Genomic DNA, 27,529 nt, shown 5'->3' with positions numbered 1-27,529 from the left:
CAGAAGTTCAAGGTGCCCACGTTTGATAAGTACAATGGAAGTTCTTGCCCGGAAACTCATATTCAGGCCTTTGTTCGAAAGATATCTGCCTACACCATGGATCAGAAGCTCTGGATGTACTTTTTCTAGGATATCTTATCTGGCGGGTCTCTCGAGTGGTACACTAAGCTGAGATCGTCAGATATAAAGAGCTGGCAGGATTTGGGGGATGCTTTCTTCAAACAATACCAATTTAACACTGACATGGCACCAAGCCATACCCAGTTGCAGGGTATGTCTCAAAAGCCGAACGAGGGGTTTAAAGAGTATGCACAAAGGTGGAGAGAGTTGGCTGCCAGGGTTCAACCCCCATTAGTGGATCGGGAGATGTCAGACTTGTTCATGGGTACTCTTCAGGGGACTTTTGCTGAGAGGATGGTGGGATGTCCAGTTACTGGTTTTGCGGATATAGTAGTGGCTGGTGAGAGGATTGAAAGCTGGTTGAAAATGGGAAAAATACAAGGAAATGCTCCGTCGTCTAGATTGAAGAAGCCCTTCGGAAATGGTCAACGCAAGAAAGAGGGTGACTCGAGTGCTGTGTATGCCCAAAGAGGACACGGTAGGGATCATTACTACCAGTATACTGTTATAGTAACAATTCCTGTTGGTAATCAACCCGCACAACAGCAACAGCAACAGCAGCCACCTCAGCAGAGAACACAAAGGGCTGGGTACCAAGTTAGAGGAAGGATGGCAGATCGCCAGTTTGATAGGCCACCCATGACATATGCGCTTCTGTTGAAGAAGTTGAAGGATCTCGGGTTGGTACAGTTGAGGACGTTAGCTCCGTTAAGACCAGATCAGAGGCCTGCAAGTTATGATGAGAACGTCAAGTGTGAGTTTCATTCTGGTGCTCCCGGGCACAATATTGAGGGTTGTAAAGCCTTTAAGCATGTTGTTCAAGACTTGGTGGATTCCAAAGCCATCAATTTTGCACCAACGCCGAATGTTAATGCTAATCCCATGCCGACGCATGGTCAGATGATGGTGAATGTAATTTCTAAGGATAAAAGTAAAATCGGGGTGACGGATGTAGATCAGTTGAGGACCCCAATGTCTGTGGTCAAGAGACATTTGTTAAAGAATGGAGTTTTTCCTGGTTGTGATAATTATTGTGCTGCTTGTACTGTAACTGCAAATGGGTGTGTAATCTTGAGGGAGACGGTTCAGAAAATGATGGATGAGGGAAGTCTCCGATTTGAGAAAGTTGCTTTGGAGAATGAGGATATTTCAACGATAACCATTTATTTCGATCCTGTCCACTTGTCAGTGCCGGCAAATGTGGCTCCAATTACCATCACGGTACCTGGACCTATTCCGTATGAAAGTGATGGTGTTGTGCCATGGGACTATGGTGGTGATGTGCATTGCAATGGGAAAAAGAAGGAAGATCAGGCTGCAGTTGATACCACCGTTTCAAGGGTGAACAATGTCGGGCGTAGTAGTTTCACTCGTAGCGGGAGGTTGTTTGCACCTAACACGTTGAGAGGTGGTGATGTAGAAAAAGAACAGAGGGATAAGGCCGAGGCTTTATCCAGGGCAAAAGGAAAGCAGGTGGTGAATGAGGATACTCCTAGAGCGGCACAGGCGCCTGTAGAGCCGGAAAGTGAGTTTGACGCTGAAGCCGAGGAGTTTTTGAGAATTATTAAGAGGGCCTACGTCCCGCAGGAGATTACAGTCAATCAGTTAGAGACAGTGGTATCGAGTGTTAATGCCAGCCATGGGTTAGGTTTCACTGATCTCGATCTTACTATGGACGGGCGCAATCACAATAAGGCACTACACCTTTCGATGGAGTGTAAAGGAGATGTGCTTTCGCATGTTTTGATTGATACGGGCTCGTCACTCAATGTGTTGCCTAAGAAGGCCTTGGCTAAATTGGACTGCAAGGGATTGATTTTGAGGCCTACTGATATGGTGGTTAGAGCGTTTGATGGCTCTAAAAGGTTTGTGTTCGGGGAAGTTGAGCTCCCCGTAAAGATTGGTCCTGAGGTGTTCAAATCTGTGTTTTGTGTCATGGACGTTCAGCCGGCGTACAACTGTTTGTTGGGCCGTCCATGGATACATGCTACTGGGGCAGTAACATCGACTCTATATCAGAAGTTAAAGTATATCTTGGATGGGCAAGTCGTGACAGTTTGCGGTGAGGAGGATATTTTTGTCAGCCAGTTGTCATCATTTAAGTATGTGGAAATGGACGGTGAAATATTCGAAACACCAAGGCAGGCGTTTGAAACCGTCAAGGTGGAGAATGCCGTTTTCACCGAAAGAGAGAAGAAGCCGTTCATTGCTTCTTATAAACAGGCTGTGGAGGTGGTGAAAAGTGGAGAGGCCCCAGGTTGGGGAAGAGTGATAGATGTTGCGGTGAAGGAGGATAAGTTTGGGATTGGTTATCAGTCAGGCCAAGGCTCGTCTGGACCAAATAAAGGTCGTCGCCAACCATTCACATTCACTAGTGCTGGAATGCTAGATCCAGGCCGTATCTGTGCTGTGGGCAAAGAGACTGACAGTGACTGCGAGCTCGACTCATGGATAAAACCGTGCGTACCAGGAATGGAGATCCAGAACTGGAAAGCCGAAAAGATCATCACTGTCACTCTGCGTGAAGAGTAATATTTCTGTTTGTTAATTCTGTTTGCACAAAAGCCATACGTTTTGCCCAAAATGTAATGGTCCATTGTAAGGGCCACCTCATGTGTTTCATTTTGCAGTATTTACATCATTAATAAACGGATGTTTTTCGCATTAAAAGAAGGTGTTCTCTGTTTTTCATTTATTTTTGCAGTTAAAAAAATAATATAATAAAAATGGCAATGTTTATTTTCATTTTCCTTCCTTTTAATTTGTCTCGTTCCGACTCTAAAGCAACGCATGAATCAACATTCATGCAGATGCGATTATTCTCCGGATCTCATTGATGACAATTCTGTTACACCCCTATATGACTTCGACAACCCGATCTATCATGCCGAAGAAGAAGGCGAAGAAGATTGTGAACTGCCGGAAGAGTTAGCCAGGTTGTTGAAACAAGAGGAGAAGGTGATTCAATCACACGAGGAGCAAGTTGAGGTTGTTAATCTGGGCACCGAGGAGGTCAGAAAGGAAGTAAAAATTGGGGCCGCTTTGGAGATGAATGTCAAGAGCAGAATGGTAGTACTGTTGAAAGAGTATGCTGATATCTTCGCCTGGTCTTATCAAGATATGCCAGGGTTGGATACCAATATTGTTGTACACAAGTTGCCATTGAGAGAAGATTTTCCTCAAGTAAAGCAAAAGTTGCGCAGAACTCGACCCGAGATGGCCATGAAAATCAAAGAGGAGGTACAAAAGCAGTTGAATGCTGATTTCCTAGCTTTCACTAATTATCCGCCTTGGGTCGCGTACATTGTGCCAGTACCGAAGAAGGATGGAAAGGTGAGGATGTGTGTGGACTACCGGGATTTGAACAGGGCTAGCCCGAAAGATGATTTCCCATTACCTCACATCGATGTGTTGGTAGATAATACAACTCAATTCTCGGTGTTTTCCTTCATGGATGACTTTTCTGGCTATAATCAAATTAAAATGTCGCCAGATGATATGGAGAAAACAACGTTCATCACACCATGGGGCACTTTTTGTTTTAAGGTGATGCCATTCGGTCTCAAGAACGCCGGTGCCACGTATCAAAGAGCTATGGTGACCTTGTTTCATGATATGATTCATCATAAGATTGAATGCTATGTTGATGACATGATAGCGAAGTCACAAACAGAAGAGGGGCATCTGGTAGACTTGGCCAAGTTGTTTGACCGGTTGAGACAATTCAAATTGAGATTGAATCCGAATAAGTGCACTTTTGGAGTGCGGTCCGGCAAGTTGCTGGGGTTTATTGTAAGTGAAAGAGGAATCGAGGTTGATCCTGCTAAAGCAAAAGCGATACAAGAAATGCCTGAACCGAGAATAGAAAAAGAGGTTCGTGGTTTCTTAGGTAGATTGAACTACATTTCACGGTTCATATCTCATCTAACAGCCACGTGTGAACCCATATTCAAGTTGTTGAGAAAAGATCAAACGGTCAGGTGGAATGATGATTGTCAAGCGGCATTTGAAAAAAAAAAGAATATTTACAGGAGCCTCCGATTCTGATGCCTCCTGTGGAGGGGCGACCGTTAATCCTGTACTTGACAGTCCTTGAGGGGTCTATGGGGTGTGTACTGGGACAACATGACGAGTCTGGTCGAAAAGAGCATGCAACTTACTATATTAGCAAAAAGTTTACTGACTGTGAACCAAGATTTCACTGCTCGAGAAAACTTGTTGCGCTTTGGCATGGGCTGCTCGCCGACTGAGACAGTATATGCTGGTCCATACCACTTTGTTGATTTCCAAAATGGATCCGATCAAGTATATATTTGAGAAGCCAGCATTGATCGGACGGGTTGCGAGATGGCAAATGATTTTGACTGAATAAGATATCCAGTACACTTCTCAAAAAGCAATAAAGGGGAGTGTATTGTCTGATTACCTCGCCCAGCAACCCATTGAGGATTATCAACCGATGAAATTTGAGTTCCCCGATGAGGACATCATGTTTCTCAAATCAAAAGATTGTGAGGAACCTATCCCGGAGGAGGGGCCTGACCCTGAGTCCGAATGGATTCTGATGTTTGATGGGGCTGTTAACGTGAATGGTAGAGGAGTTGGTGCTGTTTTGGTTACACCGAAGGGATCCCACATTCCTTTTGCTGCCCGACTAACATTTGAATGCACTAACAATGTGGCTGAATACGAAGCTTGTATCTTGGGTGTCGAAGAGGCGATTGATTTGCGAATCAAGAACCTTGTTATTTATGGAGATTCAGCTTTGGTTGTGAACCAGGTTAACGGGAAATGGCATACGCATCAATCCCACTTAATTCCATACCGGGATTATACGAGGAGATTGTTGACGTTCTTCACCAAGATGGAATTACACCATGTGCCGAGGGAAGAAAATCCTTTAGCAGATGCCTTGGCTAATCTGGCCGCTTTGATTAAAGTGCAGTGGTGGAATCAAGTTCCTAGTGTTGAGGTGGGACGGCTGGATAGACTGACTTATGTGTTTGTTGTCGAAATAGTGCCTGATGATGAAAAGCCGTGGTATTATGACATCAAGCGTTATCTGGAGACCCAAGAGTATCCCGAGGGAGCGTCTAAGAAGGACCGAAAGACTCTGAGGAGGTTGGCCATGGCGTTCTATCTAAATAAAGATGGGGTTTTGTACAAGAGGAATTTTGATTGGGTTTTGCTCAGATGTGTCAATGACAAAGAAGAAAGCCAAATGATGAAAGAGGTGCACGAGGGATCGTTTGGTACCCACGCCAGCGGGAATGCGATGGTGAAAAGGTTGCTAAGGGCTGGATATTACTGGATGACAATGGAGGCTCAGTGTTTCAACTTCATGCGGAAATGTCATAAATGCCAGATTTATGATGACAAGGTGCACGTGCCTCCAAATCCATTGAGTTTGATGTCGTCTCCGTGGCCGTTTGCTATGTGGGGCATTGATATGATCGGAAAGATCGAGCCTACGGCTTCGAATGGGCACCGATTCATATTAGTGGCTATTGATTACTTCACCAAGTGGGTGGAAGCGGCGTCTTATGCAAACGTGACGAAACCGGTCGTGGCCAGGTTCCTGAAAAGAGACATCATTTGCAGGTATGGGGTTCCCAAAAGAATCATCACTGATAATGGTTCTAATCTCAACAACAAGATGATGGTAGAACTGTGCCGGGAGTTCAAGATCGAGCATCACAATTCTTCTCCTTATCTTCCAAAGATGAATGGGGCGGTCGAGGCGGCTAATAAGAATATTAAGAAGATTGTGCAAAAAATGGTCGTGACCTATAAGGATTGGCACGAGATGTTGCCGTTTGCATTGCATGGGTATCGAACCTCAGTACGTACATCTACTAGGGCAACACCTTTCTCGCTTGTGTATGGGATGGAAGCTGTGCTACCAGTTGAGGTCCAGATTCCGTCATTGAGAGTCCTGATGGATGTGAAATTGGAAGAGGCTGAATGGGTAAGGACTCGGTATGAAGAGTTGAGCTTGATTGAGGAAAAGAGGCTGGCGGCCATTTGTCATGGGCAGTTGTACCAACAGCGAATGAAGCGTGCTTTTGACCGAAGGGTGCGACCTCGTGTGTACCATGTGGGAGATATGGTGTTGAAAAGGATCCTTCCTCCTCAGAACGATCGTCGGGGCAAGTGGACACCTAATTATGAAGGTCCATTCGTGGTTAAGAAGGTTTTCTCTAGCGGAGCCTTGTTGTTGACGACCATGGATGGTGAAGATTTTCCATCCCCTGTGAATGCGGACGCAGTTAAAAAATACTTCGTATAAGAGACCCGCTGGACGGAAAGAATAAAATAGTCCAGGTAAAAATGGGCATCCCGGCGAACCAAAAAAAATGAAAATTAAAAAGGTTCGAGCAAAAATTAGGGATAAAAAGGAAAAACTGTACACCCGGCAGGTCGAAAACCCCACAAGGGCGGCTTGGGCAAAAAAGGGTATCCCGGTGGACTGAAAACCCGAAAGGGCGGTCCAGTCAAAAGAGGGAGTGAAACGAACAACTGCGTCTAGCATGGTCGTTTGTACTTTGGATATGACACATGGATAATCTAAAAGCGGAGATCGGTCGGAAGCGTCTTGTTTCGGAAGGCAGAAAGCGCGGAGAGTCTTGAGGACATATGGGTTGTAATCGGGTTGGAACTTGATGAGATCACGGGTTCACATTGCCATTAGGATAGATTTTCCTTTTGTGCGCAATTACCTCTTTTCAGGGATTGCTTCCTGTGTACTGCTCAGTTACGAGCCACCTTTTTCAATCAATAAAATGCATATTCAGTCAAATAATTTTGTTTTTGTTTTCATAACCGCTTTGATTGCAAAAACATCCGTTTATTTTGATAAGAATCTTTGCATTTTGAGATGTAGGGGTCTCTTCCAACGCATGTTTAGAGGATTGAAACTTGAAATCTTATTCGGAAGGTTGAGTGACCTGGGTGTTGAAATTTTGGCGCGCCTGGGGCACGTTTTATCTGACGATCTCTTTTGCAGGTGCTGTTGGTTATTTTCACTCACCTGCAGGTTGTGGTGCGAAGCGTTTCTTTTTGACAAAAGATTCCTTTGAGGTCCAATCAGGGACGAGGAATTTAAGAATGGTGTAGAGACGGCGAAAGAATTGTGACGATCCTAGAGGGTTAATCAAGAAGACTCTTCAAATTCTGAAGACTGGAGAGTTGGCACGAATCTAAGGAGGTCAATTTTCTGGAAGTAGGGAGAAGTCGAGAGTACAAGGTGATGAATCGGAAAAGACCGGATGAGTCTGGGAGCTCTCTGTAAGACCCCAATTTTGGCCCTAAGATCCCTCATGGCCCATATCATATCATATCATGGCCTCAAGGATCACTGCATGCCCTAGTTTCCCTCCTAGTGGGTAGGTTGCTCTGTGAGTGTGTTTCTTGATCACCAAGCATGCCTTGCATTTGTATATCTTTGCTTTTCATATGTTTACTAACCAAAAAGTACAAAAATATTGTCAGCTAACCATGTTACTTGCAGCTGAAGCAATCATCAGCCAATTAGGTCAAAATCAGCCACAGTCAGTCAAAGCAATGGATGGTGGCCATTCTTGCAGAATTTGGGCACCATGATCAATAATCAAGAGTTCATATAACTTGGGACATCATTTGGAATCAAGTTCTCAAGGAATTAGGGTTTGGAATTCATCAGAAGATGCTTCAGTCAGGCAAAACCCTAGAAAAGTCAAACTTGGTCAACTGTGGATTTAATCAGTGATTTGATGGATGGAATTGATTTGAAGGAGCTCATTCATGTCCATACAAGCCTCATATATCATGCCAAACCTCATCATGAAAGAATTTGAAGCAAAAACAGAAAATTTCCCAAAATAGAAAGTGGACCTGTAATTTCAACTGCCAAAAATGGAAACTTCTTGATCCTCAACTTACATCATGATACAAGCTTCAAATGAATTTTTGCCCAACATGAAAGTTGAAGATCTTGTTCTCCCATTTTCAAAAAGTCCAAGAACTCTCAAATCCCATGTATGGTTTGCAAGATGTGATCATTTCATTTTCACAAATTTTTGAACTTCAACAAGCCATATCTCATGAACCACAAGGCCAATTTTAGTGGGGTTTTTTCCTACAAGCTCCATTTGTTCCCCTCTTTCCAAAAATGCATTCACCTTCCTCCAAAACTTTGCCAATCAAAATGCCATTTTTGGAGTGGACTTTATTAAATTCAAGTGAGCAAAAAAGTTGACTTTTGGATTAAGCAATTTTTAACACTTGTGACCAATTGGGATCTGTTTTAAATGATATTTGCAGCCTGTCCAAAGGCCCAACTCGGGAAGACCGTACCTCCATATGTACCTTTGGTTCACAATTAGCAAAAATGCAAATGTTCCCATTTGAACTAACCAAGTTTAGCACATGGATTACCAACCTTAAACAGTCATATTTAAAGTCATTTTCTGCATTTCAGAACCCTAGCTGCAGCCTTTACACATACAAAAATCCTTGTTCTCTCCTTCTTGCATTTTTCACACTTTGCAATTTCTGCTCCAATCCTCAAAGAGCTCGAGCAACCTTTGGTGGATTCATCACCTGGACATCATTTAGAAGCCATCTGGAGCATGAAATACCAGCTGTAACAGCCTCATCGTGTTCTGTTTTCCAAAGCTCCTTCCATGGCATATCTCGAATGGAGCCTTTTCAGAGATTGTTGAGCTAAAACTCAGTGTTCATTCATCAAAGTAAACTCCATTGAACATCTGTTTTCGCCTTTCGAGACCAAATAACATTGGTAGCATCACTGTCTAGCAGATCGGGTAAGTTTTCCAATCACACTATTCCCAAAATCGTGCCATGTTTTAGATAGGTCTTGTCTTTCTGATCATTATGAAGTTTGAATCGTGTGAAATGGTTATACATTGAGTGAGAAATCTGATTTTAAAGTCTCACACTCAAACATGTTTTTGCTTGGTTTTTTATTGTTAGCTTGATTTAGTAAATGTGAATGTTGGATTATGGATGTGCTTGCTTAGATGAACGTTTTGATATGCTGTTTGTCGATTTTGGTCGTGAGATGCTCATGCTGGTTTTTTCTTAAAATGTTGAACAAGGTGGTGACGGTACTGTTGAAAACCCTAGTCTTGAAATCCCAGAATCCTTTTGGTTTACTGTATCGTGTTGGCTGCTTTTGTTATTCGCGTTTCTGCATGAGGAATTTCCTATTCCATTGCCAGGTCCAGTTGTAGCGTGCCACATCCCCAAATCAATACTCACCGTTTCATTTAAATGCCAACATATTTACAGTATTGCCACCGTGCCCTAATATTTTTAAATTAATCATATGTTAAATCATTTCATTTCATAATATTATTTCATCTTGTTACACAAACTTACAAAAATCACAACTCATTCATTTCAAATCCAAAATTCATGAAAATTTCAGCATTGTGTTCATCTTAATGTCTATTATTTTATCATGATTTTTGCTGAATTTTTGGTTGGTCGAATTTTTAATGGTATGAGGTTTCTTGACATGTATGCTTAATTGATACCTTTTGCCAATCTTTTTGTGAAATGATCATGTTGCATCCATTTGAGTTGAAATTTTTTGTGATTATTCTACACTCACTCATGTTCATTTTGATGTAAAGTTTGTGCATTTATCATTTGTGGTGTGTGAGATATGATTTTCTGAAGTAGGGTGTGACAATTTGTGTCACACCAATGATATGCCATTTCATGATTTTTGTTCACATGCTTCCTGGCCTCCAAATAATGTGAAATTTTGCATGAGCCATCTCTTATATGTCTAGTTGATGTGTGAATTTTCCTGGATTTAATCATGCCATTTCCTATTTGTTTGTGAATTTTCTTCCCTGCCTAGTAAAATTTTGACTTTGTGTGACACTTCTGGCCATTTCATTTGGGAAATTCTCATATCTTATTGTATGATCATGAAATTTCACATGTGCATACTAGACATCTTGAGCTTTCCATTGGTGTTAATCCCATCCATTTCTCATCTGTTTTCATTTTGTTATGATTTTTTGAAGATGACACATGTTTTGTTGACTTCTTTGTGCACACTTGAAACTTGTTTGACTTCCTGATTTTATTTGACTATCTTCCCATGACCCAAATGAGCTGAAATTTTATATGCATGTCATGTTATGGATTGTGATTGACCCTGAATTATTTGATAATTTTTGGAATTGATTATGATTGCTTTTGGGCTAAGTCTTGCTGTTGACTTCATTGAGCATATTCAAATTTGCTTTGACTTCATGATTTTCATTGACTGCCTTCCACTTGTCCAATTGTGATGAAATTTTACATGCTTACCATGCTAGGTGTTAGGATTGATCATGAATTATTTGGTGATTTTTGAAAATGTTTGAGTTGACTTTTGATGCAAGTCTTTCTGTTGACTTCTATGTGCACCAATTTGCCATGCTTTGTCTTCTTTTGTCTATGAAATGATAATGATGCATGATATGAACTTGAGACCAATTGAGTTTGCTTCTTGAATGTTTAAAATTGATTTTGGTTGACTTTCATTTGCTGTTTTGACTTTCTCATTTATTTTTGACCCTAGGCTTGTCCTAGTGGTCCTTTGGGCTTATGATTGAGTTCATGTTTCAGGTTAAGCTACAAGTGCTTCAAAGAAACCATTGCCTTTTGATTGAGTTTATTTGTTTATCATGAGCTAACCCTTGTTTTGTAGGTTGCTTGGCTCATAAGCCTTGTGCCTTGTGCTTTGCACATTTGTCTATCTGTTTGACTGTTGACTTCTGTTTCCTTCTGATTTAAACTGTTGAACTGTGTACTGATTTGTTTGACTATTTCAGGTACCATTTAGTTGCTTAAGTTATTTGAACTTGCTTTGCTTTGCTATTTAGCAATTTGCTTTGAGGTAATCCCTCTTTCTTCATGTAGTCTGGAGACCCGGCCTGTTATTTGGCCGGGCAAACTGTCTGAAGTCCTCCTTAAGAGGCAATGCTTGTGTGTGTTTATATTTGTCCCAAGCAGGAAAAGTCCTTCAAATAAGGCAATTGGTAGATCAAAGGGATAAGTAGCCTATCCCCTACTATTCAGTGAGTCTTCTCTTTGCTCCCATTACATGGTTGTAGCATTGGGATCAAAACCCAAGATCTATCGAGTCAATAATGTGGAGAGAGTTCCTACTTTCTGAACTCCCACACTTTCTGATATGCTCTCCCTGATCAGGGATAAGAGCAATGAGGCACACCCCTCATCTCCTTTCATCTGCTTCACCTTAGCCTCTCAATGGCAAGGTTAAGAGCAACTTTTTACCCTATTCCAGTTGGCCTCAGTGCCTAACCCTCTTGTGTGAGCCTCCTTGTTTGGCTATAGAGTGTGCTGTTTGATTCTCATTGATTGCTTGATTGCTTCATATACACATGTTTGCTTGTACGCTCTACGCATTTATCATCATTTATTGCTCATTAATGAACAATCATCTCATTTGTCTTTGTGACTTATCATTGTTGTTTACCCATTGAGGACAATTGTAAGACCATCCATTGGCCATTGCTCCTATGATATGGAAGTGAGTATAAGACCATCACCTTGGCCACTCATCTTATCTTTGCTTGATGCATTTGATTTGTATGTGAGGTTGCAATTGTAAGTCCCTGTAAGTTGGCATTTGCTTTCCTATGATCACATGCTGCTTTGTTTGTTTGTATGTGAGGATACAACTGTAAGTCCCTGCAAGTTGGCATTTGTATTCCTAGGACCATACTGTGGAGGTTAGAGTAAGCCCAGACAGATTGGCATCTGACATCCATGTTTGCTTTTCTTTGTTTATGTGAGGTTGCAATTATAAGTCCCTGTAAGTTGGCATTTGCTTTCCTATGATCATATGTTGGATATTGGTGTAAGCCCAGACAGATTGGCATCCGGTATCCAAGTTTCATTTTGTTTTAGGAGATTAGTATAAGTCCATTGAGTGGCATCTGATATCCATTTCTGTTTTAGGAGACTGGTGTAAATCCATCTATTGGTATCCGGTATCCGCCTTTTATTTCTTTGTTTGAGGAGATTAGTGTAAGACCATTGAGTGGCATCTGATATCCAGTTTTATTTTAGGAGATTGGTATAAGCCCAGTGATTGGCATCCGATATCCGCTTTTGCTTTCTTCTTTGTTTGTTTATTATTATCCATTGCTATTCCAAAGGGCACACTTGAATCATCCTCTATATGATTTCAAGAAGTGAACCTTCTAAGAAGTTTTGCAATCCATATTCATCCATTCATCCTCATTATGTCCTAAACTTTTCACACTTTGATTTCAAACTTGACATAAGTGTTGTGCAAACATCTTCATGTTTTCTAACTAAAAACCTGGACCCCAAGTCCTTGACCTTTTTTCAAACTCCATTTCATAATACTTCTTTTGAATCAATCTTAATCATACTTTGACTCCATTTTCATAATCACAATCAATTAACTTCACTCATTCAATTGTTTTGGCTTTGTCCATTGTTAATCTTTTCATGCATTAGCCATAGGTTTCAATTATCATTGTGGTTGATGTAAATCTTGCCTATCCTTAGTGAGTCGACAGTAAGACTTCCGTACTGAAAACAGGGCTAACCCCTCTAGTACGTCGAAGCTATCCTCGCATGGTGGATGTTGGTTTTGGTCGAGTTTTCTCCCATTGATAATGAAAAGCCTCAGTGCTTGTGTTTAAAATTGAATCCACCAACTTTTGGAAATCTTTTAGCCGAACTACGGCGTTTTGATCCTTACCTTTGATGGAAGGTACGTAGGCAGCGGGTTCATCCGTTCAAACCCAATAAAAATTGTATATTCTTTTCTCATCATCCCAATCATGTTTGCACAATATTTATGTCATAACAAATAACAATCTTTTACAACAAGTGTGAAAAGGGCTCCCTAGGAGTACCTAGGACGTAGTGGGTGCCTAACACCTTCCCATTGCGTAATTTACCCCTTACCCAGACTCTCTGATCTTTTTATTAGTTTTCTACGTGTAAAACTTCTTAGGCTTTTGTTCGCTTTTTAGCCAGTCCTTTGGATAAATAAAAGTGCGGTGGCGACTCGAAATTTCATTGTATCTCTTGCTTATGATTTAATCGATAAATCATATAGCGACGAATACACCGCTACACTCTCAAAAGTGGAAAATTGACACTGTGGTTAGATGGTGAATACCAGTGTTCGACGAGTCGACGGGTGTTCCGTGTCAAATATTCCGTATCTCCCCAGCGGGTTCGAGGTCGGTGTTTCCTCAACAGCCAGACCTGAAGGTTGTTGTTCCCCCGGTAGGGGTGTGCGTTGGTAGATTTTCTTCCCCCAAGCAGATCGAGTTCAGTGGAGGTCATCCCTAGTGAGGGTTACTTTTTCCTCGGCATCCGTGTTATCCCAAGCAGGGTTGGAGATTGGAGCGATATCGAGTTCCTCAATAGAGTTGCTCGTGCCATCCCCTGAGGGTTATACTTTTTATGCATTCATCATTTAGAGAAGCATAGCATATTGCATAACTAATTGCGTAGCATTTCCATGGTTATGGAGCATTACGCTGTAAAACTCATGCATCGGTATTGCAAGCATAAGCTAGTCTCGAGCCGTGGTTACCGTTTGAGAGTTGGTTTAGCTGGTTGGTGAAGATGTTACTCTGAGGAGTTTGGCATCGTGATTTTGAATCAACAGTATTTCCCAGTAGCGTGATATTGGAGGAAGAGATTTTGTCGTTCGGAGATGGAAATGAAGATTGGAGAATGTTACGCGATCAGCGCGGAGATTGGGGTCCACCAGGAGAAAAGGAAGTGCTGGGCATTTTCTGAAGAACGGGGTTCAACTGGAGATGCAGATCGGAATTGAAGATTGTATCCGGGATGAGGTCCTCAGGATTGTCTTCTGATCATGTGTCACCTTAGACTTTGGCGAGGCCAAGAGAAGTCGTTATGGGTGTCTTCAAGGGAAGAAATGCACATGTTACCTTCCTTTTGTGAAGGTGTACCCTCTAGTATGTCGCCATCAGAGTGGTGGTTGGTGTTATTTCCGACGTTGCCAACGGAATTATCACAAGAGAATGGAGAACGGGGTTCAAATGGAGAAAAGGAGACACAGGGTGTCTTCTGGAGAATGGGGTTCACAACGACGATCGAGAGTTATCGTCAGACGGCTTGGGTTCAAATGGAGAACGGGGTTCATTGTTTGGCAGCAGGAGTGACATGAAGTTGTCGGGGTTCAAATGCGGTGATCAGGGATTATCCGCGCGAAAGAAAAAATATTTGTGTAGGGGTCCAAGAAAAAAATCAAAGAAGTTTTTTGGGGTTCAAGAAAAGCAAAAAAATAATAACAAAAAGAAAATTTCCAGTGGAGCGCAAATTGTTCTTTTGTTCTTGGTATTCAACCACTCTTCACCCCGATCATCTGAAAGCCGAGGTTGTTCATATCGACAGGTTCATAGTGGATTGAATAGGGGCAGCTGTAACACCTCAAAATTTGCCCTCCTCTTCTTGAGACTAGTTTGGGGCATTGCATTTCATGTTTTAGGGCATTAGGCATTGCATTTTGCATCTCATATGAAAATGAGAAGGTTATCCTCCAAAGTCTTTTCAAAAGATGGGGAAGTTAGGTGATTCAAGCCTGAGGGTCTTTATGAATTGATCATCAACCATCTGAGGGTATGGGCTCCAATTAGGGTTTCTTGATTCTTCAAAGGTCTTGAGCATCATCTTATCTACAAGGATATATCACCATCATCATGGTTCTATCATCATCAAGGGTTTCAGAGTTCATCCTCAAGTTCCTCTAGATTAGGGTTGTGACCTCTGGTCAACCCTAATCAATGCAGTTCTTCCAACTAGGGTTTCTCAAAGAGATGAGGTATTTTCTTAGGATGAGGATCACATGATTATTATAAGGAGCTTACATGAGCTAGGGTTTCATTTTGAAGCAATTTCACCAAGTGGTAGAGGCTCAAGTTGATCAAGACATTTCAAGGTCACTTGAGGACCAAAAGTCAACTGTGCAGTCAACTGAGTGCTATGAGGTGGGGAAACGAGTTGAGACACCTCAATCATGTTCAAATGGGGTCTATTCATCATTCTAAACATCCATCTTGAAGATTCAAAGGTCATGGCAAAAGTTACTAAAAATGGAAAATGACCTATAATTCAAAGTTTCCAAATTTGGCAAGTTTTTGGTCCACTTTCAACTTGACTTTTCAATATCAAAGAAGTTTCAAATGGATTTTTGGTCCTAATTCATGTCCATATGATGAATGGTTGAGGAGTTATGGTCATTTGATTACAAAGTTTGCATGGAAATTCAAAATGGCATAACTTTTGATATAATGCTTCAAATTGGTTCATTCTTTTTGCAAAGTGCTTCTCATGTTCAAGGCATCTCAAAATGACATCATTTGACTCAATTGTGCAAGCTAAGCCTCAAGGAATCATGGTCAAAAGTCACATTATTTCACATTTGTTCTAAGGATGATATCATGCTACAAATCAAGATTCACAAAAAAACCAAGGCAAGGCTTCACTTCAGCCTTCTTCATAGACCATATTTGAGTAAAAATGAGCCCTTGCCATGCATGAAAGAGGCGTGTATGTTCCTTGTTTCACACATGTTAAAAATGAAGCAAATCTTCACCATTCATTCTTAGCTTAAGATGCAAGCAAAACAACCTTCAAATCCTGACCCTTGGTTGCTCTTGAGTGGATTCAAACCCTAGCATAGGGCTGAGCACGTGCATTATGGCCATGGGAACTCAATTTGCATTTTTTGCAATTGGCATAACAACTCACTAATCATGCTTAGTAAATGGCTAAAGTGATTATTAATGTTATTAGCAAGAAGTATAAGTAGGGAAACCCTAATCACAAGCCTCATAACTGCCATTTCAGATCTAGAATTCAAGAAAACTCTCCAACTTTCTCTCTTAGAATTTGCTTTTTCTTCACACAAATCTCAAAGATTGTTGCAGATTCTTGATCCTCACACTTCACTGATCAAGAATCACCCATCGTTTGGTGTTATTCCTCAAGAAATCAAGCAGTTCAAGTGCATTATCATGATTTGGAAATTGAGGCACATTCAAGAGGTTTCAGCCATTTCTTTTTGCATAAAGCTTCAAAGGAAGTTCAAAGGAGTTGATCCTGAGCAGCAGAGCTCGTGAGATTGTGATTCCAGAGATCTCCAGTTTCAGGTGACTCCATTTTCACTCTCTTCTTTTGCTGGTTTTAGGTTATAGAATTGAAGATCTTGCTGTGTAGGTCATGAATATGTGATTAGAATTGAGATTGAGTGAATATTAAGGATTTCATTGTGACTGGAAGTTTGGATTTGAAAACTTCTCCTCTTCGAATTCCAAAACCTAGGAAGAATCAGGAGAATCTAATATGATTTTTGGAATCAGCATGGAAATCTGAGTGGAATGACACTGGTCTGATGAATTTCTGGAAAATTTTAGGGTGGCGCCACCGTGGGAGCCACCGGGAACTCACCGGGGAAGACGACCGGTGCGGAGCTCCGACGTCTGTGTTATAACTAGGGTTTTGCTGAGTGTGTGCCATGTGGTTCAACGCGTGGAAGATTGATTGGATGAGATTTGTTTGACTAAGGACACGCAAGTGTTGAATGCTGACTGGGGTGGGTGACTCAATTAGTGAAATGGTGCATTTCACTAGTTTGAATGTGGACCATTGATCTCAGATGCGCGCCAGATCCAGTGGTCCATGTTTTTCCTGATTTAATTCAAATAATTCGTTTCCCTCCTTTTTCTATTTTATATTTCAATTATTTTGGTCATTTTGTTTAATTCATAAAAAATCCAAAAATTGTCCAATTGAGTCCCAATTTTTTTTCATAGTTTTGTATTTGTGTCTACTTTTTTATGGTGTTAAATTCAAGAATTTTTGATGTCTGGATCTTTATGTGTGAATTTTTAAATCAATATTGTGCCAAATTGACCTAGTGCATTCAATGTATTGTGAAATCCTCAATTTAGAACCTTTTGATCCACTCTTTTGCATACATGACATTCATACTTGGCACAAATTATTAGTCGCTGGTTTTTGGATTTTTTCTCACATGTTATCATCATTTTGACACATAGAGAAAAATGTGACAATTTGTGTCACATTTTTGACATTGAATTGGTGCATTTTTCTTCACATAGCATTTGCATCATTTTGGACTTGATCTTTTTCATATTGAACATTCATGGCATAAGGAACTTATACGAAAAATCCCAAAGTCATTGCATGCATTTCTGATTTGATATGAATTTTTTAAGTTGGAAGTTCATTTTGTGCATATTTTTGGTCATTACATTGCATAGGCAAGTTGAGATACTTGATCATTGATTTGATGTTGGTCTTTTTGAGGACATTGAAGGGAGTGTTTGAATGTGTGATGTACAAAAGGATGGGTCCTGGATTGGTCATTTGGTTAGGTTTTGAATCTTGTCTTTGTACTAGGGTTTTGACCCAATTTTAGGGTTTGCTCTTGGTCTATTCTTTGACTTGGTTTGGGATCTTCTTTGTAGTGTGAGCCTTTGCCTCTTTTGCATTGGTTTGATCCCTGATTTATGAGTCTTGAGTCATTTGATTGGCGCATTCATTCAAGTTATACATTATTTGGTACTTATTTGAAGGTTGGGAACACAAGTGAATTCTCAAGGAGACTTATAAGGTATTGAGGGAGTGGAGGTTCTTATTGGTATGAGATGAATTGATGGGCTTATAAGTTGGATTTGTGACTCATTAGAGATGATTTTAGAAGCATGATCCTACTGACTTGTGAACTTTGGAATGGTTTGAGGCTTGTGGTGACTTGTTGAAGTGATTTAGGCCTATTTTGGAGCTTTTGAAGTAATTGAATGGTATTTGAAGTATGGTGGATCTTTGGCCTTGGTGATTGATGTTTAGGGGTTCATATGGTTCTGTTTGGGGCTTGTGATCATTGGTTGGAGTTTATTCGGGATTCTCACATCTTTTGGAGGCTTTAAGAAGTGTTTGAAGAGGTATGAAGCCATTGTGAGAAGTTTTGATGCATGGTGTTCATGGATGAGGTTTGATGACTTTAAGAGGTTGAAAAAGGGGTTTATAGGTCACATATGATGCTGCTTGGAGGATGGGATAGTTGGATCAAATTCACTTAGGAGATGATCATCATTTAGGAGTTTATGAGGCCATTTGAGGAGGTGTGAGCAAGTTTTGAGTGCAAGCTTGTTCTACTTGAGTTTTCAAGGGGTTTATGGTTGATTTTGGATCATTGGAGTATGGATTATTGGGTGGTCATTTGAAGGACCCTACTTCTGACTTGGAGTGATCCTGATTCAATTCATCTCGTGCCATTGTTTGTTTATGCTTTGTTATGTTGATTGGATGTACATAAACTAACTTTGTCTCTTGTTTCAGGTTTGGATACTCATCATTGATTATTGGGTTTGTTCTCACCATGTGAGATACAAAATGCATTGAGTTCTGACCTATTTTTGTTTTGTAGGGTTTTAATTGATGTGTTGAGCTCATGAGCTCGTTTGAGTGTTAGGGCACTTATGCATTGACTTGTGTAACTGTTAGAGGGCTCACTGCTTGTCTTCTGGTTTTATGACTGAAGTACTAACTGTTTAGTCTTTGTACAGGTACCTTAGTTGCTTACTTGCTTTAGCTCTTGCTTGAGCATTGGATTGTGGTTGACACACCACTCAGGTAGTTAGCTTCTTACTTCATGTAGTCTGGAGTCCTGTCACCTTTTTGGCAGGCATTTTGCTGGCAAGTCCTCCTTCAGAGGCTCTGTTTGTGTTTGTTTAAAATTGTGCCCAAAGAGCATGAGGTCTCATCCTAATTTAAACTTTGATCAGTTTCACCCTGACGTTCAATGTTAGTGGTTAAGAGCTACAGATTACCCCTTACAGTTTGGCTTGTTTGTCGAGGTTGAGCACTTCCTCTTGACTAAAGCCCACCCATTGTTTGGGCCTCTTGTATGGATATAGTGTGTGATGTTTGTTTACTTGTGTTGGTGTGTTTATTTGCTTTCCTCTTCTTATCTCCATTCTGTAGGAGTCGTACGATTAACTTCTGAGAAAGTTGAACGTATGTAGAGTTTAGACTTGAGTTGACTCGCTTCCAGGATGAGTTAAGTTCTTGTTATGGACCTCAACTTAGGGATATTGATTGCATGACAACTATTAGGCTCGAGTCTTAGTCTCCCTATTAGCTTGTGTTTCCCCGGTCTATGGTTAGGAGAGTGTTTTACCCTTGGTGAGGGGAACTACGTCGCCCTGATTCTCATACCAGATGAGATACGTAGGCAGGAGGTTGAGAGCAATCTCTCCGGGCACCTTTTTCTTTGTTTTCGCGTGTGTTCACCCTTTAGTTGTTTTCTTTTATATTTGTGTTGTTTCCTCTTTCCCTCTTCCATTGTTGAGTCTCTGTTTGTTCACCCTTATTCCCAACTTGTGTTTACCGTTTCGTGTCTTTGTTTCTGGCATTTGTTTTCTTTGGTGTGAGTACCCGTTTATTTAGCGTGTGTGTGTTATATGTTCATACCTTGGAGGATTTCTTCTGTTATTATCCGGGGTTCACTAGTTGGGGTTCACTTTGGTTACCTGTTACCCGTTCGGGGTTCCCCTATATTGACTTGGGGGATTTCTTCTGTTATTACTTGGGGTTCATATTGGGGTTCATCTTCGGGGTTCATTTGTGATGATTGTTATTCACTTGGGGTTCATCTCGGGGCTCATTTATGACGATTGTTATTCACTTAGGGTTCATCTTTGGGGTTTATTTGTGGTGACTGGTTATACATATCGGGAGTTTATTCTGGATATTTGGTTACTTTGTTGGGGTTCATTCTGATAACCTTTTTCCTTGGTGTTCGCTGGTTAGCGTTTGTTATTGTTGGGATTCGGGTGTAAGTCCATGTATTGGCATTCTGTTTCCTTTTGGGTGTTTCTTTTGACGTCTCAGCGTCCCTTTTTGGTGTCTTGTTTCAGCGTGCGTTAGCCGAGCTACGAGTGCTCTGATTCTCCTCTGGATAGAGAAGATACGTAGGCATATGATGCGATGTATTAGCGAGCATGTCTCCTTTTCTCGAACTACGTTGACTCTGATGTTTGTTTCTGACAAAATACGTAGGCTCAGGATGCAACATCCTGCCGAGTCCACTTCCTCCGTCTTCTTTCTCTCCCCCACCTGTTTATTGTTCCAGTTTGTGTAGTTTCTTTGAGCAGTTTATTAGCAGCCCTTTCCTTTTCTTTGAGCTATCTTTTGAGCGTGGATCCCGTCGAGTACGGCGAACGTGAGGGGGTGCTAATCCTTCTCCTTGCGTAACCGACTCCCATACCTTGTAATCTCTGGTCGTAAGACCGTTCCTTTCCCTTTCTTAGGTAAGTCCTGCGCTCCCTTTCCGTCATAAGATGAATAGCGTCGGTGGCGGCTCTGTCTTTTCCCTGCCGGTTGTTTTTTCGCGTTGCGACAACAGGGAATTCAAAATTTGGAGAAGGAGAAGGATCATTGTATTCAATGGGGTTAGGAAACAACCTGCATAATGATTTGATATTTTGATTTTAGAGAAGTGAATTTGTGACCAAATATTATGCACATGGACAATTTTGTTATTTATTTATGTTTTTTGTGATTACCATTTTCAGAATAAAACAAAAAATAAAAACAAGACATCATAGACGTGGATGAATAGAATTAATTTTATTAATGATCAATTTGAAAATTCCCAAACAATGTTCACTTCTCTCTTAGGCATAGGAGAAGGATTTTGAAAACATATAAAAGCAATTACTTAGATCGATGCAAAATAACAGGAACATCAACAACAATCCAATTGTTGCAAGCCTTTCCATGTGTCACAAAATTGGTGCAGTCTTCCTCTTTGCCACCTTCTAGCACAGCAGCTAAGTGTTGTTCATTGCCATGAATGAACCCTCCGCTACGGAAGCTAAGTTGCATATCTTCAGACCTTGCAGTTGATGAACCTCTCTAGAACCCCTAACCGGTTCTACCTTTGTTATCGGAGACCTCTACCATACGCCCCCACTGATCAACATTGCCTTCTTCCATAATCTTCTTAGCATATTTCAATGAGGACATATGTGCCCCAGGTTTCTTCTCAGCAGCAATAGATAAGGCCTGGAACGGAGTTCCAACCTCATCCTCAGCTTCAATGTAAGACAAAGATGACAGGTGGCTAACCAACAACGCTTTCTCTCCACCGACAATCACAAGCTTGCCATTCTTCACAAATTTGAGTTTCTGGTGCAAAGTTGAAGTAACAGCTCCTGCCTCATGGATCTATGGCCTCCCCAACAAGCAACTGTAGGCCAGGTGGATATCCATTACTTGAAAAGTAATCTGAAAATCCCTCGGACCTATCATAACTGGAAGGTCCACTTCACCAATAACCGTCTTGCGCAAACCATCCAAAGCTTTGGCAATTACCCCACTATATCTCATGGGCGCACCTTGGTATGATAGCTTTGATAGAGTTGACTTCGGAAGCACATTCAGTGACGACCCGGTGTCAACAAGCACATTTGACAAAGCATCCTCTTTGCAATTCATAGAAATGTGCAAATCCAGATAATGATTTCTTCCCTCCTCAGGGAGTTCTTCATCACAAAAACTGAGGTTATTGCACTAAGTGATGTTAGCCACAATATGATCGAATTGATCCACTGTAACATCATGTTCTACAAAAGCTTGTTCCAGGACTCTCTGCAGTGCTTCTCTGTGTGCTTCAGAATTCATGAGTAGAGACAACAGTGAGATCTTCGAGGGGGTTTGGAGCAATTGCTCTACCATATTAAACTCACTTCTTTTGATTAGCCGAAGTACCTCATCATCATCGTTGGCCTTCACATCGCTAGATTCACCAGACTTACCCTTTGAAGTACCAACTGGATCTACAACAGGCACTTCCACTTTCTTTCCAACAACTGATTCCTCCTTATCTTTTGGGAACACCGACCCAAACACACGACCACTACGGGTCACCTTGGTAACATCAGCAATGCTCACCACAAAGCTATTCCTAGGCAACGGGACTTCTTGACCACCTTCTATCATTGTAGCATTATACTGATACGACACAACTTTATCAGATGAATACTAGACTGGACCCGCTAACCGTTTAACCAACGACGATACTGATCTATTGTTGACATTTTACTGTTGTTGTTGTCGTACTGAATTACCAATCTCTCTGGCTACTTGAAAATGGGAACTATGACATTCACATCATCATCTACATGATAGGATTGAAGAATTTGAATCATGCCTTCATCCATCAGTCGTTGGATGTCCCTTTTCACAACTTCACAACCCCTCATGTTAACACTGCAAACAACACAACCATCATGGTCATGCTCACAATCACTTACCAAACAAACATCCTTATGCATCTTCACCAAGGATCTCCTGATAAAACGCACATCAAAAACTTTAAACTCGCCAGGACAACCATCCATCATATTCACAGAAGAGTTCCCATGGGCAGGTAGCGGATTTGCTTTCACATTCGGCGCACGGTCCTCGAAGGGCACCATTCCACTCTTCATCAGCTTTTGAACCTCATACTTGAGTGGATAATAGTTCTCTATATCATGTCCGGGTGCTCCTTGATGAAAAGCACATCGGAGCTCAGGCTTGTACCACCATGGAAGTGGTTCTAGAATCTGCGACGGGTTTCTTGGTTGGATTAGGTTTTTGAGAACCAAAGACGGGTATAATTCTGCATAAGGCATAGGAATCGAGTCAAAAGAGACCTTCTTCCTCTCGAAGTTTTGTTGATTGTGATTGTTGTTGGTATTGTTGTTGTAGGTGTTTGTTCGTTGTTGCGGTTGTTGTTGTTGACATTGTGGTTGTTGAACTGGTGTTGATTATTGATTAGAAAAAACCAGGATAACGGAAGATACTTGATGATGATGTTGCCGGGATACTGGATTCCTTTTGATCTGAGGCCTCCTCTGCCTCCCACGGCTTATTGCATTCGCTTCGTTATCCTTCTTCTGGCTGAAACTACCGCCATACCTCTTACTCGATGATGCTTCATCTTTCGACAAACGTCCTTCTCGGACTCCTTCCTCAAGCCTCATCCCTATGTTTACCATTTCAGTAAAGTCACTAGGGGCACTAGCAATCATTCGTTCATAATAAAATGAACTCAGGGTCTTTAGAAAGATCTTTGTCATCTCTTTTTCCTCCAAAGGAGGAGTGATCTGGGCAGCCAACTCCCTCCATCTCTGCGCATACTCTTTAAATGTCTCCTTATCTCTCTGAGACATAGACCTCAACTGGTCTCTATCAGGCACCATGTCCATGTTGTACTTATATTGCTTGAAAAAAGCCTCTCCCAAGTCATTGAAAGTACGAATGCTGGCACTATCCAACCCCATATACCAACGGAGTGCAGCACCGGTCAGACTGTCCTGGAAATAAAGAATCAACAGTTGATCATTATCGGTCTGAGTGGACATCTTGCGAGCATACATCACTAGATGACTGAGTGGACAAGTATTCCCCTTATACATTTCAAAGTCAGGCACTTTGAACTTCACCGGGATCTTGACGTTAGGTACTAAACACAACTCAACAACACTCTTTCCAAACAAGTCCTTACCCCTTAGCGTCTTCAATTCCTTGCGCAGCTCAAGAAATTGATCTTTTATTTCATCTATTTTATCGTAGACATCCGGACCCTCAGACGGCTCAGAGTGATAAATGGTGTCCTCTACACGAGGTAAGGTGTGCAAAATGGGAGGTGGCACAGACATGACCGGGCTAGATGCCAACATGGAAGCAAGAGTAGGCGTAAAGCCTTCAGGCATAAAGTTTGATGGCATTCCCCGCACGAATCCGGCAGGCATGGTAGGTGCAAAATGAGAGGTAGCAGCAGACATGGTAGAGGTAGCCACCTCTGAAATAACCATCCTCGTAGGAGGAGTTGCAGGCGTTAGAGAAGATTGACTCTGAGCAACAAGAACTAACTCCATCATGGCAGTTAGGCGGGGGATCTCATCCTTCAGCTCTCTGTTCTCTTGCTCTAGATACTCCATAATTCTGAGATGATTAGCGCGGGTGTTGTACCGGTGAGTCAGCTTCGCTAAAGCACAGAAGAAACACCAATGAGACATCTGGCGAATGAGAAACCTGCTTATGCAAATGATGCATGAAATGCAATGCTTGTTTATTTATTTTTGTTTTCAAGGAACTTACTATATCATTTGCAAACACACACACACACACACACCACACATATATATATATATATATTATATATATATAATATAATATATATATATATATATATATTATATATATATATATATATATATATATATATATATATATATATATATATATATATATCAACAATTGCAATAATTTTTATATGACCAAAACTCTCTTTTCATTTATATAATTGGAAGGATTACACTGAGTACAATTTCAGAAACCAAATGAAAAATACAAGAGAAAAGGAGACTAGTCATCCTAAGGATCCCTAACAACGTCAGAAGATCTGGCTGAAGGCGCATACTTCCTTCGAATGCGACGGATCTCGGTCTCAAAAGAAGCCTTCATCTGAGTCTTCTCGAGGACAAGCTGATCAATAATCTTCTTCCAGGCAACGGAAGGTTGAGGCATGCTAGAAGATGAAACCTCTGGCTCTATCTGTCTCTTTGTCACTCGGTCTTCTAGTAGCTCAATAAGTGCATCTTTGTCTTTATACTCCAACTGCAACTCTTCATTCTTCTTGCTCAAAGCACGGAAAAACTCTTACCACATATCCTTCTCTTGCTTCATCTTGACGAGTGCGTCTTCCAACTCCTCTACATCCTGGTTAGGGAGAGTTAATGGCTCAACCACAACCATAGACATTATTAATCCAACATGACCTCCACCAAGTGAATGGACTCGCAAGTCAACTGGCTAAGGAATACTCCACACCAGTCAACAAGACTATGCCATTCTCCTATCCTAAGGTGCACTCGAGTTCGGGTATAGAACTCATCTCACAGAGATCACCAAAGCAAACAGCAATTGTATATCAAGCAATTCAAACATTACAATCAATACAGTTATCCCAAATTGTACAAAAATATGTCATATAACAAATAAACAAATATCATACAACTAGGGTGAAAAGTAGGCAATACAACCAAGGATTTTTCCCCAGCAGAGTCGCCACTTTTCTGTAGCGGTGTATTCGTCACTTTATGATTTATTGATTAAACCAAAAGCAAAGCATACAAAGAATCGAGTCGCCACCGCACTTTTATTTATCCAAAGGATTGGCTAAAAATCGAACAAAAACCTAAGAAGTTTTACACATAGAAAACTAATGAAAAGATCAGAGAATCTGGGTAAGGGGTTAATTACGCAATGGGAAGGTGTTAGGCATCCAAAACGTCCTAGGTACTCCTAGGGAGCCCTTTTCACACTTGTTGTATAAGATGTTATTTGTTATGAAAGTATTATTGTGCAAACATGAATGAAGGGGTGAGAAAAGAATATACAATTTTTTATTGTTTTTGTGTTTGAACGGATGAACCCGTTGCCTACGTACCTTCCATGAAAGGTAAGGATCAAAACGCCGTAGTTCGGCTAAAAGATTTCCAAAAGTTAATGAATTCATTTTAAAACACAAGCCCTAAGGTTTTTCATTACCAATGGGAGAAAACTCAACCTGAATCAACAATCCACCATGCAAGGACGGCTTCAACATACTAGTGAGGGGTTAACCCTATAATAAGTATGGAAGACTTACAATCAACTCACTAAGGATATGGTAAGATTTACATCAACCACTATGATAATTGAAACCTATGGCTAATGTATGAAAAAACTTAACAAGAATGGACAAAGCCATCAAAACAATTGAATGGGTGAAGTTAATTGATTATGAATATTCACAAAATATGGTCAAAGTATGATTAAAATTCAATTCAAAGAAGTATTATGAAAATGAGTTTTAAAATCAAGGGCTTAAGGCCCAGGTTTCTAATTTGAAAACCGGTGAAAAGTTTGCACAATAATATTTTCAAGTTTTGAAAGCCAACAAGTGCAAAGAGGTTTAAAAGAAACAAAAGGATGGAGGGTGAGGGAGTGTAAAACTTCTCAGATGTTCACCTCTTGAAATCATATGGAAGATGATTCAAGTGTGTCCTTAGGAATAAGCAATGAGCAATAACAAATAAGCAAAACAAATGATACCGGATGCCAATTGCTGGACTTACACCAATCTCACAAACAAAAGTGGATATCGGATACCAATCAATGGATTTACACCAATCTCCTAAAACAAACAAGGATATCAGATGCCAATAAATGGACTTATACCAATCTCCTAAAGCAAAACAAAACATGGATATCAGATGCCAATAAATGGACTTATTCCAATCTCCCAAAACAAAACAAAACATGGATGTCAGATGCCAATCTATCTGGGCTTACTCTAATCTCCAACAGATGATCATGGGAAAACAAATGCCAACAACATGGACTTACAATTGAATCCTCACATACAACAAACAAACAAAAGCGCTAAGCAAAGAGGACATAAGTGGCCAATGAAATGGTCTTACACTCAATCCCTTCCAAATCATAGGAACAATGGCCAATGAATGGACTTACAGTTGATTCCTCAATGGACAAACAAAGATGTGTCACAAAGATATGAAATGATGATCATGCAATAATGAACAATTAATGATGATAAATGCACAAAGGCAAACAAGCAAACATGTACAGATGAACCAATAAGCAATCAACGAGTCAGTTAGCACACACTATATCCAAGCAATTAGGCTCAAGCAAGGGTTAGACTTTAAAGTCAACTGGAATGGGGTAATTGGTGCTCTTAACCTTAACATTGAGAGTTAAGATGAAGCTGATGAAAAGGATATGAGGGGTGTGCCTCATAGCTCTTATCCCTGGTCAGGGAGAGCTTCAAATAATAGAAGGTGTAGGAGTTCAGAAAGTAGGAACTCTTCTCCATAATTTATTGACTCTATAGATCTTGGGTTAAGATCCACAATGCATCAACATGTTATGTGAGCAAAGGGATGACACACAGAATAGTAGGAGATGGACTACACATCTCTTTTATCTACCAATTGCCTTATCAAAGGACTTTTCCTGCTTGGCACAAAAAGTAAACAAACACAAGCATTGCCTCTTAAGGAGGACTTCAGACAGGTGCCTGACCACATAACAGGCCAGGTCTTCCAGACTACATGAAGAAGAGAAATTATACCTAATTGGTTAAGCAACCAAGCAAAAGCAAGTTCAAAATGAACTTAAGCAACTAGTGTACCTCTTGAAGAGCAGTTTGTAATTCCACGTGTTCCTGGCCTTGTAGTGCTTAGATCCTCTTCTAGCAAGCTTGTGGAGTGGA

The 27,529-nt window shown here is 40.9% G+C and overlaps 1 protein-coding gene across 1 annotated transcript; it reads left to right on the top strand.

The window, feature by feature from the left end:
• Nucleotides 1-1,002: 1,002 nt before the first annotated feature.
• LOC127095399 (uncharacterized) lies at nt 1,003-16,386 on the top strand. The gene is made up of 2 exons (XM_051034096.1): nt 1,003-2,548; nt 16,358-16,386. The coding sequence occupies exons 1-2, from the start codon at nt 1,003-1,005 to the stop codon at nt 16,384-16,386; spliced, it is 1,575 nt and encodes a 524-aa protein (XP_050890053.1).
• The last annotated feature ends 11,143 nt before the right edge of the window (nt 16,387-27,529 follow it).

The sequence above is a fragment of the Lathyrus oleraceus genome, chromosome 6 (assembly GCF_024323335.1).
Source record: "Lathyrus oleraceus cultivar Zhongwan6 chromosome 6, CAAS_Psat_ZW6_1.0, whole genome shotgun sequence".
Classification (NCBI taxonomy): Eukaryota; Viridiplantae; Streptophyta; class Magnoliopsida; order Fabales; family Fabaceae; genus Lathyrus; species Lathyrus oleraceus.
Note: the sequence above shows the minus strand (reverse complement) of the source record. Positions and strands in the feature narration are given on the sequence as shown.

Coding starts and splice junctions, on each gene's coding strand:
- LOC127095399 (XM_051034096.1), top strand. CDS start 1,003: ATGCCGACGCATGGTCAGATGATGGTGAATGTAATTTCTAAGGATAAA. Junction 2,549..16,357: donor TGTGGGCAAAGAGACTGACA/GTGACTGCGAGC, acceptor TGCTGGTTTTAG/GTTATAGAATTGAAGATCTT.